This window comes from Mastomys coucha, unplaced genomic scaffold (genome assembly GCF_008632895.1).
Source record: "Mastomys coucha isolate ucsf_1 unplaced genomic scaffold, UCSF_Mcou_1 pScaffold16, whole genome shotgun sequence".
NCBI classification, from domain to species: Eukaryota; Metazoa; Chordata; class Mammalia; order Rodentia; family Muridae; genus Mastomys; species Mastomys coucha.
The window spans coordinates 51,563,807-51,577,898 of record NW_022196898.1 but is presented as its reverse complement, the minus strand read 5'-3'; the positions used below and the strand labels follow the sequence as shown (position 1 = coordinate 51,577,898).

General features: G+C 48.8%; 1 protein-coding gene across 4 annotated transcripts in view; it reads right to left on the bottom strand.

The window, feature by feature from the left end:
- The window catches only part of Syt6 (synaptotagmin 6), a 60,168-nt gene that overhangs the window by 33,643 nt on the left and 12,433 nt on the right, over positions 1 to 14,092 (bottom strand). For all 4 annotated transcript variants that reach the window (XR_004119738.1, XR_004119739.1, XM_031375030.1 and 1 more), the window contains exon 3: positions 13,114 to 13,675. Coding sequence is in view for 2 of the 4 variants with exons in the window: in XM_031375030.1 (XP_031230890.1) it covers positions 13,114 to 13,675 (562 nt within the window). In the remaining 2 variants the exon portion in view is untranslated. The remainder of the gene's footprint in view (positions 1 to 13,113; positions 13,676 to 14,092) is intronic.

Sequence of the window (14,092 nt, the reverse complement as noted above, 5' to 3'; positions counted from 1 at the left end):
AGAGAGAGAGAGAGAGAGAGAGAGAGAGAGAAAGAGAGAGAGAGGCCTTGTCAGCAAGACTGAATTATTAAGGCATCCACAGCCTGCCTTTCCTGGCATAGTGCAATCCCACCCCAAAGCACTAGAAACAGGAAGAAAGTTTGGTCTTCATAATTTCCCTTTAAAAGTCACCCAGAGCCTTAACCTCCACCTGCAAGATGCCAACACAGCCTGTCCTGCCTCAGCTTGCGAGCTGCAGAGAGCTCCCCTTCCACAGAGACCTCTGGGCATTGTGCTGGCTGCTCTGTGTCCTTCTCTCCACTCTTCTGCTGGCCAGCCACCTCTCAGCAGTAGCTGACTGAATGTGTTGGTGCAGGGCAGGCTAGGCAGGGCGCTTTCCAGTGTCGCTCTCCTCCTCACAGGGCCCTTGGGAGTGACTCAGCTGGAGACCGCTGTTGATGGTGTGGAGGCGGCACTTCCAAGAGGGTGCCTCAAGTCACAAAGCCAGCCCTGTCCCCAACTTCTCCAGAAGAGAAATGTGCCTCACATTGTCATGACACACCACAGGGCTGTTTTCCTCTTCTGAAGTTGGCAGAGCCCAATGTGTCACTAAGATGACTCAAGCATGACTCCAGGAGAGATGGAGCCCCTGGCCAGTCTGGGGCAGATGGGACAAAGACAGCTTCTTTCCACACAGGTAGCCTTCATTATTCCACTAGAACAGAGACTTCCAGGGGCACTGAGGGGGCTCAAGGAGACTCGCCTGGGTGCTAGGGTGCTGGAGTAGCAATCCTCATCTACCTCCCCTGGCTTCTGAGTTCTCCCTTTTAGGTTTCTCTTTGATCCTGGCTACCAATGTATGTTCTGTCTTCACAACTGCCCCAGTGTAGACCGCAGTCCTTCTTTGGGTTTTCCCGGTGTCTCTGGGAGTTACCTCATGGTCTAAAAAGGAGCTCTGAGTGCTAGGGTGACCAAAAGAAAGTCAACTGAAAAGGCCTGAAAATGCATGCCCAAGGGTGAGATTCTCCACAGACCCCTCCCTTGGTAACTCCTTTGGTTCCCTCTGGTAACTCTGCCTATTTCCGGGGATCAGTACCCTCTCTTTTTTCAATATTTATCTGTGGTTTCCTCATAGCCCCAGGAAAGACCTCATTAGGTCTCTTCTTACCCTACCACCGGCTTCAGGCCTCGGCTGGAGAGTGAGAAGAGCTAGCCAACTCCCAGTCAGCCACTAGTAGCACTGGAGGGGCTGAGACATGGAGTGGGAACCCCTGCCTTCAGTCTCAGGTAGAGCAGAACTCCTCTTCCCAACAGGGGCCCCCTGCACACACGCAGGCAAATGGCCCTGCAAGAATCAACAGTGCTTAGGTAATACGAGGAAATAAATGTCATTGGAAAGCACAGACATCTCCTGGAGAGGATGCAGGGAACTGGGTAAGGCAATAGGTAACAACCTCATTTTATGCCCTGAGCTTTTGGTTGGATATGGGAAGGTAAGGCTAAAATCGAGGCTGGGAAGAGAAAGCTCAGTTATGCTCATAGTCTAAAGAGGGCTCTTGTGTGTTTAAGTATTTGGTCTTGAAGCCTGGAACTGGGGAAGCAGGTGGAGGGGGGACAGGATGGTGGGTGTGGTTAAACTGAGAGGCATGGCAGGCAGTGGGGGGGGGGCACCACTAGGCTTTTGTAGAGTAAATACTGTTCCTATCACTGTACTCCTCCAGGTGACACTGTCACTCCGTTTGTGTGGCAAGGATGTGTGGTGCTGGGCTGGAACACACCGACTGGGTCACTGAAGGAAGAGTCTTCAAGAGGCAGAGAAAATGACATTTCTGACAATGGGAAAACCTGTGGGAGGGGGCTGTGAAGACGTAGGCTCCCAGGCAGAGGCAGGTATCTTGGGAGATCTTTCTCCTAGCCAGCTTCAGAGAGGCAGATCATACGAAGGTCAACTCACCCAGGACGACCCCTACCACTCACCTAGCGACCCTGAGCAGGCTGCCTAAGTCCATGGAAACTGAGGATTTTCTCCGGGTGGTGAGGGTTAGTCTCTGGCACTTAGCATGTCCCACTCAGAAGGCTGAGAGTCCCGTGGCCATTGCTAAACCAGCAATCATGATTCCACACATTCTAGTCATCCAGGTTTGTCCTCTTGCTTTTCTCAAGCTCGCCTCCACGCACACCACCCAAAGGTCTTGAACTGACAATATACAATAATAGTTCTTAGAAACCATTCTCAAAGTCGCTGACTGGTGATGTCTAGGCTATATCAAGTTCAGAACATCAGTGGGACAGAACTCTAAAATGACAGACATGGGAGTCCTCTGTCATAAGTTAGTATCTCTCAGGCCATGAAAACTAACGGAAAGGCTAATCTATGTTGACCAGAGAAGGCTTAAAAACCTTAACATTATCCTCCAGTCCCAGCAACTGGCCTTCATCCCAAGGCCAAGTGGATTCCATGGAAATCACTCCACCCTAAGTGTCGATACAGCCCAGGAGAGACACTCAGGGACTTTGTCCAAAAAGGAAAAAAAAATGAAATATTCATAAAGAATAAGGAGATATCAACTTAGACATGAGAGGAAAGTGTGGGTACAGGGGTGCAGCTGCTGAAGATGAATGATAATCAGATGGTCATGGGGTTTAGGGGGCTTGGGGATTGATTGAGTGGGGGCTGGCTGCTGCTTTTATGACTTGTCAAATACCATAAAATTATGCTAGCAATTGGGCCAGCCTGACCTAGACTCTGTAGCTTGTATGGCACCTTCTCCCTCAAGGTATTAATATTTATGCACAAGGGGATGTTTTGAGTCAGGGGTTAACGCTGGCTCAGCACAAAGGCACATTGATGAATGGCTTCTCTTTTCATCTTGTTTCACCTGCTGATATTGCCTTCTACTGTGCCCTTTGGCGGCTCCTTGTATAGGCAGTGACAGGATGGGGGCCTTGGGACAAAAGTGGGGTGTTAGGAAAATAAACAGGACAAGAGAAGTCCTCCCAAGGAACTAGAGTCAGGGCAGGTGGCAGGAAGGACACAGAGTTGCCGTGAGATCTGGGTCTCCTACCCAGTATCTTATGCAGTCACCCGGGTAAGTCGCGTGATCCCTACAGTCTTAACGTGCTTGCCTGTGGCAGGTGCAAGCTCAGCTAGATCATCTTTGAGAACTGTTCTGGCCTTGACCTTTTCCAAGACCAAGAATGAGAACAGAGTCAGAACACTGTGGACCACAAGAAATAAGAAGACATCTGCCTCAAAATGGCCTCAGCACTTCAAATCTGTTGCTATTCTGCTCACTGGTTGGTTGCTCCAAGGCCCCAGGTCTTTCTGAATTGTTGCTGATTTAGGGGACACAACACAAAGTTGTGACAGTGTCCAGAGATTCCAAGAAATATCCCTCCAGGGAAAAATGTCACTTTGTGTTATCAGGTGACAGAAGAAGCAGACAAGCACATATGTGCTCTGCAGTAAGGTAGAGAGGTGGTAGAGAACAAGCAAGCGCCTGTGTTGGAGGAGCAGAGCTTAGGCTTGGTACAGGAGCTGGTTGCCTAATGACTTCCCATTCATTCCTTAGATTAGCTATTTATGCCATTAGAGGGACAGCATACTAATGAGGGGTGCATAGGGCTGGGTACAGGGCAATGTGGGCTTACCCACTCAACTCTATGCTGCAGCAAGATGCAAAAATAGGGGGAGGTCAATCTGGGTTGTGCTCTGGGCATCAGTGGGAGCTGGGCTCTGCAGCAGGCAAACTCCAGCAGGCAACAGGGCTTGTGGATGCTAAGGGACTTGTCACAGGAAGAGGGGAACTGTCTTACTGTTCTGAGCCTCAGGCACTCATAAGGCCTTTTCCTCTAAAGCTACGTGGGAGGGCCTATTGCAAAAGGACAACTTTAGAAATAAGAACACCCATGGCCAGTAGAGCGATTATTGAGCAATTATGCTTAAGGCCAGGTCACAGCCCTGTCTGGACCAATTAGCTTTGTTTTACAGCACCACATAGGAAACCTCTAACCCCAGGTAGCCAAGAAAGGCTACTGGTCCCAAGTGGCTGGAATGAAGGGTATGGAATAGTTGGTGCACACCCATTACTTCTGCAGAAGGAAAGGCTCAGAGACACGGAACACGTGGCTCACCTCCTGCACCCATCATCAGGATCCTACTGAAGGCTGCATATGGATGGAATCCTAGTAAATACTACTCTCTTACCCTTTCTGGGTACTTGGTGGATTGTCCTTAGTCCTCTGCTTGAGGAATCCTGGTCCCTCAGGTAGTCTCAGGAAAGTCAAAGCCTGGCTGGTTTTAGAACACAGGGCTAGACCCTAAGAGGTATATGTACTTCCAATATGGAATGTCTGCTTGACCAGGATAGAAGAAATCCAATGAGGGTGGGCGCTTCCTCCTATTGGTCCAAGGGAGAGGGTACTCTGGGAGGGTACCAGGAGAGAGCAGCGCACCCAGAGACTAATGAGGATAATGGGGCTGAGCCTGAGGGAGCAGCAGGGAAAATGAGCATCAAGTGAAGGCAATCAGACAGTCGGCAGCTCCCACTGAGCTGCAAGTCAACAAGGGAGTCCTGCAGACCCTGTGGCTTCTGACTCAGGTGACTTCTAGAAAGGGTGCAGATAGGGCTCAGTGGGGACTGCTCAAAACGCAGGGCAGGGAAGGGCAGGTCTGGACTGACCAGCGTTGTGAATTATTTAGGATGTTCTGGGTGTAGGACTTGCCCTGGGAAGCTGCCTTCATGGCTCAGGCAGAGCCACTGTCCCCTTTGTACCCTCTGGAGCACCGGTGTGCCCATCACTTGCTCTGAAGGACCTCTGGCAAGCTCTCCCTCGCTGCCTCTGTCGGTCCTGCGAGCAAGAATTCAGAGACCTGGGGATTTAAGGGAGAATTCTAGGCCTTGCTGCATAGTCCCGGAGAATGGATTTCCTTGACCTGAGAGGTGTTGGAAGACTTGGGATACTCACACTTCTAGACCTGCCTACGCCCCTGTCTTTCTCCTACATAGGATGGCTTTGTGGTCAAACTGCGAAACCAACCTTCCTGGGCCTTTCTATCTCATGTCAAGAGCCATTCCGTCTAGGAGGTTCTGCAATTAGCATACCCTGTCCTGTCTCCCACGAATGACCTTCCCTAATCAGGCTCTACCAAGATGGCCCTTGTCATGGTTTTGAGGTTAGTTCTGTGCACTTACTGTCTCCTGTACTTATTTCTTCGACCATGTCCTCACTCCAGAACTCTAGACTCTATATCCAACTTCCTACTTAGCATCTCTACACAGATGTCCAAAAAGCATCTCAACTACAGCGTGTCTAACTAAGCCTGAGGCCTGGTCACCCTTCCTAGCCCTAGGATTCCTCTGCTCAGAGAATGGTGAATCTCTTCTGGATGGCTCAGGCTGAAGACCTTAATTCTTCCAATCCCCCGGAATTTTAGACTCGAGCATCCAACCTGCCAGCAGATATTATTGCTTCTCTTTTCAAAACACATCCAGATGCCAGACACAATGTAATCCCAACACTCTGGAAGCAGAAGTAGGAGAATCTCCCACAAATTCAAGGCCAGCCTATATTATACAATGAGTTCCAAGTCAGTCAGGGCTACATAATAGGAACCTATCCCAAAGAACAAAACCAACCAAATAAATAGCGACAAAGTCTCCAGCAATTGGCCACTTCTTCCAACCCTACCATCATGCTGTTCCTGAGATGTTTCTCAGAGCTCTGGTCTTGATCCTGGATTCTCTTCCCAAACACACTCCTCCTTCTAGCTTCGAGTTACCACCTCTCCCCTCTTTTCCTTTAATTTGATTGAAGATACTGTACTCTTTTGGTCACATTTTTGCTTTTCCAGAGACTTCCATTCAAGTGCAAACTCTGAGAGCAAGGGCTACGCTTGTCCCTTTAATGCCTAGGTGTTCTGGGACCCAGGTCTGTTTCTGGAGGGACCATGAAGACCTATTGCTGGACACAGACTCCTGAGGCTTCTGTCTCACTACTCGAACCTGGGAACCTGAGGTCCATGACAGGCATTCTGAAGGCGACTGTTAGCGGCTGGCCAGCCAGTCATTGGCAGGCTTCATTTCAGGGTGACTTAATGAGTCACAGCAGATCAATGGAAGACTCTTGTTCTGCACTTGAGAGACCTTTTGTAGACACTCTTGGGTCTCTTGGCTTCAAAATGCAGGCATGTGAAGGAGATGCAATTGGAATGCTTTTGTTCCTGGAGGCCAGCCTTCCATAGATGTGCTGGGCCATTGAATACCTGTGTGTTTCCAGGACAACAGAAGGGCTGCCTGCCTCTTCCATCAGACCATGAGGGATGTGAGGAAAGGACTGGAATTGAAAGCATCTTATTCCCAGCCTGACCCTAGTCATGCATAGTAATCACACTGCAAGTGTGCATTACTGCAAGATTACACAATGAAAGGGAACCGAAACATACGTAGCGAGGTTCTCTCCAGATCTTCCCTCCAATCTGAAGAAGTCAGGTAGGCGTACTCCCCTACTTCTGATCACCCCGTTTACCTCTTCCTGATCTTCACTGACATCAGGAATTAGTCTCAAACTTACTTTTCTAGAAAGTTTTCCAGATCAGTCTGAGGTGACTCGTCCCTCTCTCCCTGTGTGCAGTGGGGCAGTTTGTACAGCTGTGCTGTCGTGTGCACTCTGTGGACGGGTGTACCGGGCGTACTCTGCTGTTACTTCACACCTGCACACTCTGAGGGGAGGCTCTTTCTTTGCAGTCTTCCCTACAGCATCCAACAAGCACTCCAGGAAACAACTGTCACACAGTTAGCACTCGGTAAAGGTTTGTTAATTCAGAGAGGAGTGATTCGCAATGCCAGTGTGCATGGGAAGGACGCTGGAGCAAAGGTAAAAGAAGGCGAATGTCAGCACAAATTGTCCCTCAAACGACCTGATTTTGAGACAGATGAAGCTGTCTAACCAGACCACAGGGAAACCATGCCACACATCACAACACAACACCTGAATCCCTTAAGGATTCCCACTATTTCAGGGTCGACTTTCTGTGCTGAGGACTGAGGTAAACACACTGATTTCTTCCACTGAAGACCTCTAGTCAAGCTTCGGTTTTCACAGTTTTGTCCCTGGGTGAAATTGGCTTGAGTCAGTTATCTTGAACCTTCGTTTATGTGTTCACATGCAGAGGACACTGGGTCATGGTGAGGATGAGTGTGAGAGAGAACATGCTCTTGGCACCTTAGGAGCTCAGGAACTGTAAGCTGTTTCCCTAGGAAACGGGGTGGGGGGTTGGGGGGTGAGGAGTGGGGGATCTGTAAGGAGGCAGGTGGGATGGAGCCAAGCAATGGCAGAGGAAGCCTGTGCCTTTTGGGAGAAGGAGGGAGAAAGCCTGGTGCTGTGGTGGGAAGCCGTGGCTCTGAGGGAGGACTGATGAAGAGATTTAAGGGTGAAGAAGAAATATCTGGAAATTGGACCCAGCGACTGATCATTCCGGGCCCTAGGCTTCTTCTGTGGAGATCATACCGATGAGCACAACTCTAATTCATGAAAGCAAGAGACCAAGAAATCTTTCTATGGGAGAGGCTGAGAAGCTGAAGGGAAAAAAAAAAAAAGATCTCAGAATGTTGGCAAACTTTCCGGAACTGCAGCCCAGAGGGCAAGTCACTTAAAAAAAAAAAAATAGTCACAAAAACGTACAGCTAAGCCAAGGAATACAAGAATACAATGCTTCTTGCTTATCTGTGGTTTCGGTTACTCACCGTCAACCACAAACCTAAAATATTAAATGGGAAATTCTAGAAATAAACAATCCATGTCTTAAATTGAATGCCTTTCTAAGTAGCATGGCAAAATGCTACTCCATCCATCTCCGTCCTGCATTATCCATTTGTCTAGTGTGTCCACAGTGTATACCTCACCATTACTCCATAACCAATAAGTTGTCTTGATTATGGAGTAGACCAGGATGCATGATGCCCTTGAGTCTAACCAACCCTAATTTTACCTAATAATGTCCTAATACACAGAAATACTGATACTATTTTATTGTGACATGTTATTATTGTTGTTCTGTTTTATAATTATTGCTATTAACCTGTTAGTGTGCATAATGTATAAATTTAACTTTATCACAATGTATAGAGAGTTTGGTACTAGGGGCATACGTGAATATGTTCATCTTGGATAAGTGTTTGTGGAAGGGTGCGCTCTAATGACATCTAACTACCAGCCATGACAGGTAGCCCACACTGAAGTGGACAAGAGGCCTGGAAATGGGAAAAAAGTAGCCCACAGGCTGAGCCAGTGGCTAAGACATAGAAGAGCAGTGTTCAAGCAGGCTGTTCGGGACCAGTGCGACCTTAAGTAGCTCAGGAATTACACTAACATAGACCAGAGAAGACAAATTGTCCCCAGTCTGTTGATAGCAAAACCAAGTCACAGTCTAGGTACTCCCAAGGTCTCAGAGCACCTAAGTACAGAAAGTAGAATGTGACACAAGTTTGATTGGCACCTGGAGGGAGGAGCTCTTGCTGCACACACCCACTCCTTACTTCCTCCGCACCCCAAACAACCCAAATACTCACTCTCTCTCTCTCTCTCTCTCTCTCTCTATCTCTCTCTCTCTCTCTCTCTCTCTCTCTCACACACACACACACACACACACACTGCCCTGGTAGAGACCTAGGAAAGCAGGAAGATAGCCAAGTCACTTGGCACCACCAAACACCACATATTTCTGGCTCCATTATAGCAGGGACCGTGACTGACAGAGGTAGTTGTATGCACTGGGCTGCAAAGCCTCTGTAACAATAACTACAAGACTATGGAGATGTTAGCGAACCCAGTGACAGTGGCTCTATTATAATGATAAATCTACAGCTTTATATAGAAATAATGAGACTAGGGGTAGGAGTGGGAGGAGGGAAGGACTGGGTGAGTTTAATCAATTGGAACTCTGGTTGGAGAGACAGCAGCAACCCCCTAGGATTGCCTGAGAGACTGGCAGGGACGTTCTCCATGCCAGGAGGAGTGAAGGCCACAGAACCAGAGAGAGCCATGCCCCTGGCTGAAATGGATGTCATGAACTCCTTTGCTTTCTTTCCCAAGGCTGGTCTTGGAAATTCCTGGAAGACTTGAGGGCTCCAACTGCCTTAGCGTATCCTGTCTGCCTACTTCTCATCCTCCCAGAGACCAGAGCTGTGTATAGCTGGAGGCCAGGGTACCCTGGGACTCCAGTTTGCAATCAGTATAGCTAGAACACCCAAATGTTAACTTCCCTCTCACTAGCCTCAAGCTCAGCATTCAGTGGCTGAGAGAAAGTAAGACAATCATCAGGCTTTGCTACTTCAAACCAACTGGAGCCCTGGGGAAAGGGACCAGCCTGGTTCTACAGACAAGGGCTTAATGTGATTCCCAATGAGCCCAAGGGATAGCATTTGTGGGAGAGTATGGTCACAGAGCATCCTCCTAACTCTCCATGCTCACGGTGCCTCTTTCCACTCAACGTGTGACTCACTGTCCCTCTGTTCCAGTGTAGACTGCCTCCACCTCTCCAGAACAATCTACATCTTCACCCTGAGCAACAGCATAGTGTGCCCCTTCCCAAGTTTGGTTGTACCTACAATTAAAAAAAAAGATGACTGGAACTTCTCCAGGAAACTTCCCAGGTGAACCCAATTCGACTCCAGTAGAAAGTCAGTTATAGACACAGCTCCTCCATTAGGAGACTTTCAATACAGACTGTGATGGGATATGCACCTTGGGGATGTGGAAACACATGGGAGACACCAGAAGATGAACAAGGGCTCCTGGAAGGTTTTGAAAGGTAGATTGGATTGGCAGGCATATAGCAGACAGGCCTGTGTAACAGAGCCCATGGTAGTTAGTTCTTGTCAATCTAACATAAAGTCACACAGGAAGAGGAAACCTCAATTAAGAAATTGTCTCCATCAGATTGGCCCGTAGGTGTATCTGTGGTGCATGTTCTAGATTCATGGTGGATGTGGGAAGGCCCAGCCCACTGTGGTATGCTAACACTGGGCAAGGGATTCTGGGTTGCATTAACTGAACGAACCATGAAAAGCAAGCCAGTAAACAACGTTCCTCTATGGCCTTCAGTGCCTGCCTTCAGGTTCCTGCCTTGGCTTCCCTTGACAATGGACTGTACGCTGTAAGCTAAAATGAACCTTTTTGTTCCTGAGTTGCTTTTGGTCAGTATTTTATCACAGCAATAGGCAGGACTGTTGGCCATATCGAAGGACCAGCTGGGCTGGAGCAGGAAAACTGATGTTCCAAGCTCAGGTCTTAGAGTACAGCTCTGAGGACAAAATTGGGCACAAGGGAGAAACAGGACCTGGCTGTTGGTATTCAGGCCCCGCAGCACACCTCTCCCCAACACTGCACGAGCTACTGGATTTCATATACACTGAGTGCTCAGTCATTCCCTGTAACTGTGACTTGGGCCTCCCTGGTCCCCAAATAATTAAATTTTCACAGCCAACATCACAACACAGGTACAAACCCCAGCCTGTTCGCAGCAGCCCTCCTTGCCTTGCTTGAGCTCTTGTCTGTAGGGCTGGAGCCGGGTCTCCAGGACCATAGTGACTGGTGGGGCTTTGGGCTGTAGAGTCTCCAAGGTACCTGAAGAGGCTGCCCCATGAGCCTGGTACCCCAGCTCTGCAGCCCTGGAAGTGCCTGGGCTGGTCTCTCTCTGCTCCTGACCTAGAATACATTCCACGGCTCTTGTCTTGGGCTGTTTGTATCCATCCTTCCCCATCTAGTTCAATTGCTCTTGTTTGGAGCTCTTCGCCACTGTCTTTCACTGTCATGGCTTTGGAGATTATCATCAGCAAAGGGTATCTTCTGGCCTGCTATGCAGCTACTGAGTATAAATCACCTGTATCTTTGGTTAGAGTTTAAGTTCCTGTGTGTTAAAAAGGTTTCCTTCTACCCCAGTCACACCCTCACCCTGCCCCTCATAGTCCTCTCAGGATAAAGAAATGGAGGGAGGCTCTATTCACACTGACTAAGGGGGACCTGCCTTCTTCGGAAGCCGGGCAGGGGAAGTGGCAGTAGGACCAGGGAGGGGACAGCTATGTTCCAGGATGTGGAAAGTTCCATACAGGCAAGGGGTGTGCTTGAACACAGTCTATTCCAGGACAAAGAAGATGCGGAGGTGGTGACTCTGGTGAGGGACAAAGGAGACTCCCAGAGGACAAAATAGACCACAGCCCCTGGTCAGCAGAGTTTCCCACCCTGAGCCACAGCCTTACGTGAGAACTGAGCTATCCTCCAACATGTGCAGCCACAATAATGAAGCCCTGCTGTAGGAGACCACAGGGAAGAGCTGCACCAGGTGTAAACTTCAGAGTGATTTATGCTGCAGAGCTCTTGGGCTCACTATGGTGAGCTGCTACTGTTTTGTCCCAGCCTCAGGTTATCTGCTAACCAGGCTGCCTGCCTATGCCATTCCTAGGGATGGCATTTCAAGAACGTGAAGCTGGGGAAGGCACTGGAACATTGCTATTTCCAACTGTGAGCCTGGAGTGCCCCCAGAGAGCCTTCCTGAGGCAAAAGTAAAGTCCGTCAACTTTCTTTATGAACATACCACATTCTTTATCACCCACTGTGAGGCTGGTTTCCTCAAAACCTCTTCTCACAAATTCAACATAATGATATCAAGTAGGGAGTGTCGAAACATAGGGTTTGTATGCATGCGGTCATCTCTGCTAAGGTACAATTCAAGAAACATCCAGGGAGACACTCAAGCTAATTGGAGTTGGGTTAATGCCGTTGCAGACTTTCATCCACACAGCTGTGTGCAAAGAGGCACAGCCTAGCTCCATTTGTAGGATGATTTTACCTCACTATCTCATGCTCTCCGTGCTAAGAGAGATTCTGGGTAGGCTTCACTAGATCCTTCCGCCAAGCTTATTCTTCTCTTAAAAGACCGACTTGAAGAGGGGCAGAAGAGATGGCTCAGTGGTTAAGAGTGTGTGCTGCTTTCGCAGTGAACCTAAGATCAGGTCCTAGTACCCATGCTGGGAAGTTCACAATTGCCTTCACTTCTGGCTCCAAGTGATCTGACACCCTCTTCAAGTCTCTGCAGGCATTCCATGAACATGCCAAAACCTCCCTTCCAACAGACACGAGCATACACACAATTAGATTTCTAAACCAAAAAACAAACAAACAAACAAACAAAAAAAAACAAAAAAAAACCAAACCTCAATAAATAAAATAAAAAATTAAACCTTGATTCTTTGAAACCTTTCTGGGCCAATTTCAGGTGATTGTGGGCAGGCCAGGATCAGCCCTTGTGTGTAGACATGGCCATTCTTTTAGGCTAGACTCCTGCATCTCCAGACTAATGAGAGGACCATGCGCCAAATGAGGGCCTGTGCTATGTGCTGTTCTTAAGTGGCTGAAGCCCTCCTTCTGGACAGGGCAGGGTTGCTTGGCCTTGTTGACATGGAGAAGTGCATGTGTCTTGTTCCAGCTAATGAAATATGAATGGAAGGGAGGGACATGTCACTTTTGCCTGGAAGCTGTACAGAGTGCTGCCTGCCTGGCTGTGGCTTCTTTCCTCCTGATGTCTAGCTGTGGGAACACATTGAAATATGGCCTCTTTGGGCTTGAGTGCCTTGGTCACAAGGTCCAGCAGAACCCACAGGCAAACAAGAAATAAACTTTAGTTGTCTTAAGCCAGAAATTCCCAGCATTGTTTGTTACTTCAGCGTGACCTTGTTCATACTGACTAGTACAGCCTGGTCTTGATCACCAATTCCAGGCTTCTAAAATACAGCAATGACTACTAGACTCTACGGACTAGTTCAGCGTAGACTTACCTTCAGTTAAAAAGAATATATAATAACAGGATTGTATAGATAGCAAACTTAAGGTTCAGCAAGTAGAGAGAAACACTCACACCTTACGATCAAAATCAAAAGACACGCGTTTCCTCCTTCCCTCCCTTCCTTCCTTATTCCATCCAGGCTGAGTTCAAGGACTTCCTCAAAGTAGACTGGGCCACTAGGAAGTTTCCATAGTCCCCTGTGTATCTCTAGAGGGACAGAGTGCTGAGGACACGTCTCACTCAACTCAGAACTGCCCGTGCTCAGGAAGCCAAGGGAGGAGGACTGTACTCACACTCGTGGCGTACTGGATGTCCTTCCAGATGGAGGTCTCCCGGGACAGGTCAGAGGCCTCAAAGAGATTGTCCAGGATGACCTCCCCAATCATGTCATGGCGGGAGAAGCGGTCAAAGTCAAAGACACTGAGATGCAGCTTGCGGTCAGCCAGCTCCTCATAGGGCACGGGGAAGTGGAAGTTCTCATCAAAGGTGGGGTTCAGGGTCTTGCGGTGCACCCGGGTCTGCAGCTTGCACTTGCGGTCAGGCAGGAGGTAGATCTTAACATAAGGGTCAGAACTTCCACAAAAGTCCTTGGCAGGGAGGTCAAATGCCTTCAGGATGCGCACAATCAGGGTCTCACTCTCATAGTCATAGCGGAGGCTGAAGTTGATCTTCCCACAGCTCTTGGCGGCCTCAGACTTGGCTTCATCCCCATCCACTGACTTCTGCTTGTAGAGCTCAGGCTTGATACGGCCAATACTGGTGGGCTGCTCGGCGGCAGCCGGAGGCAGCTCATTGCCGTAGTCCACGCTGGAGACATGCATCTGTCGTGGCAGGTGGCGCTTGAAGGATGTGTGCCTGGTGAGGTCAGGAGGCACAAGAAACGTGTGTGAGGGCTTGAGGGGACAGTGGGATAAAGGCAGACCCAACCCTGGTGGCTCCTCATTCCTCTTGTGGGATCCCTTCTTCCCTCTCATTGACCTCACTTTTCCTTTTCATACAGTTTGTGCATGAAGTACTTGGAAGCCTTGTGTGTCTTAATATATGTAAAGTAGTTGGAATGGTGCCTGCTGAACAGCAAGCTCAATAAATGTTAGCCATTGTTTTAATCATTGTTCTTGCTTTTCTGACATCTGCTTTCTAGGTTTCTTTCCTAGTAAGTATGACTACTTCCCCCCATTAAAGCATGAGCCTCTGTAAGAGGAGGACTATCGTTCCCACTGCCTTCACCATCACCACCACCACCACCACCACCACCACCACCACCATCACCAC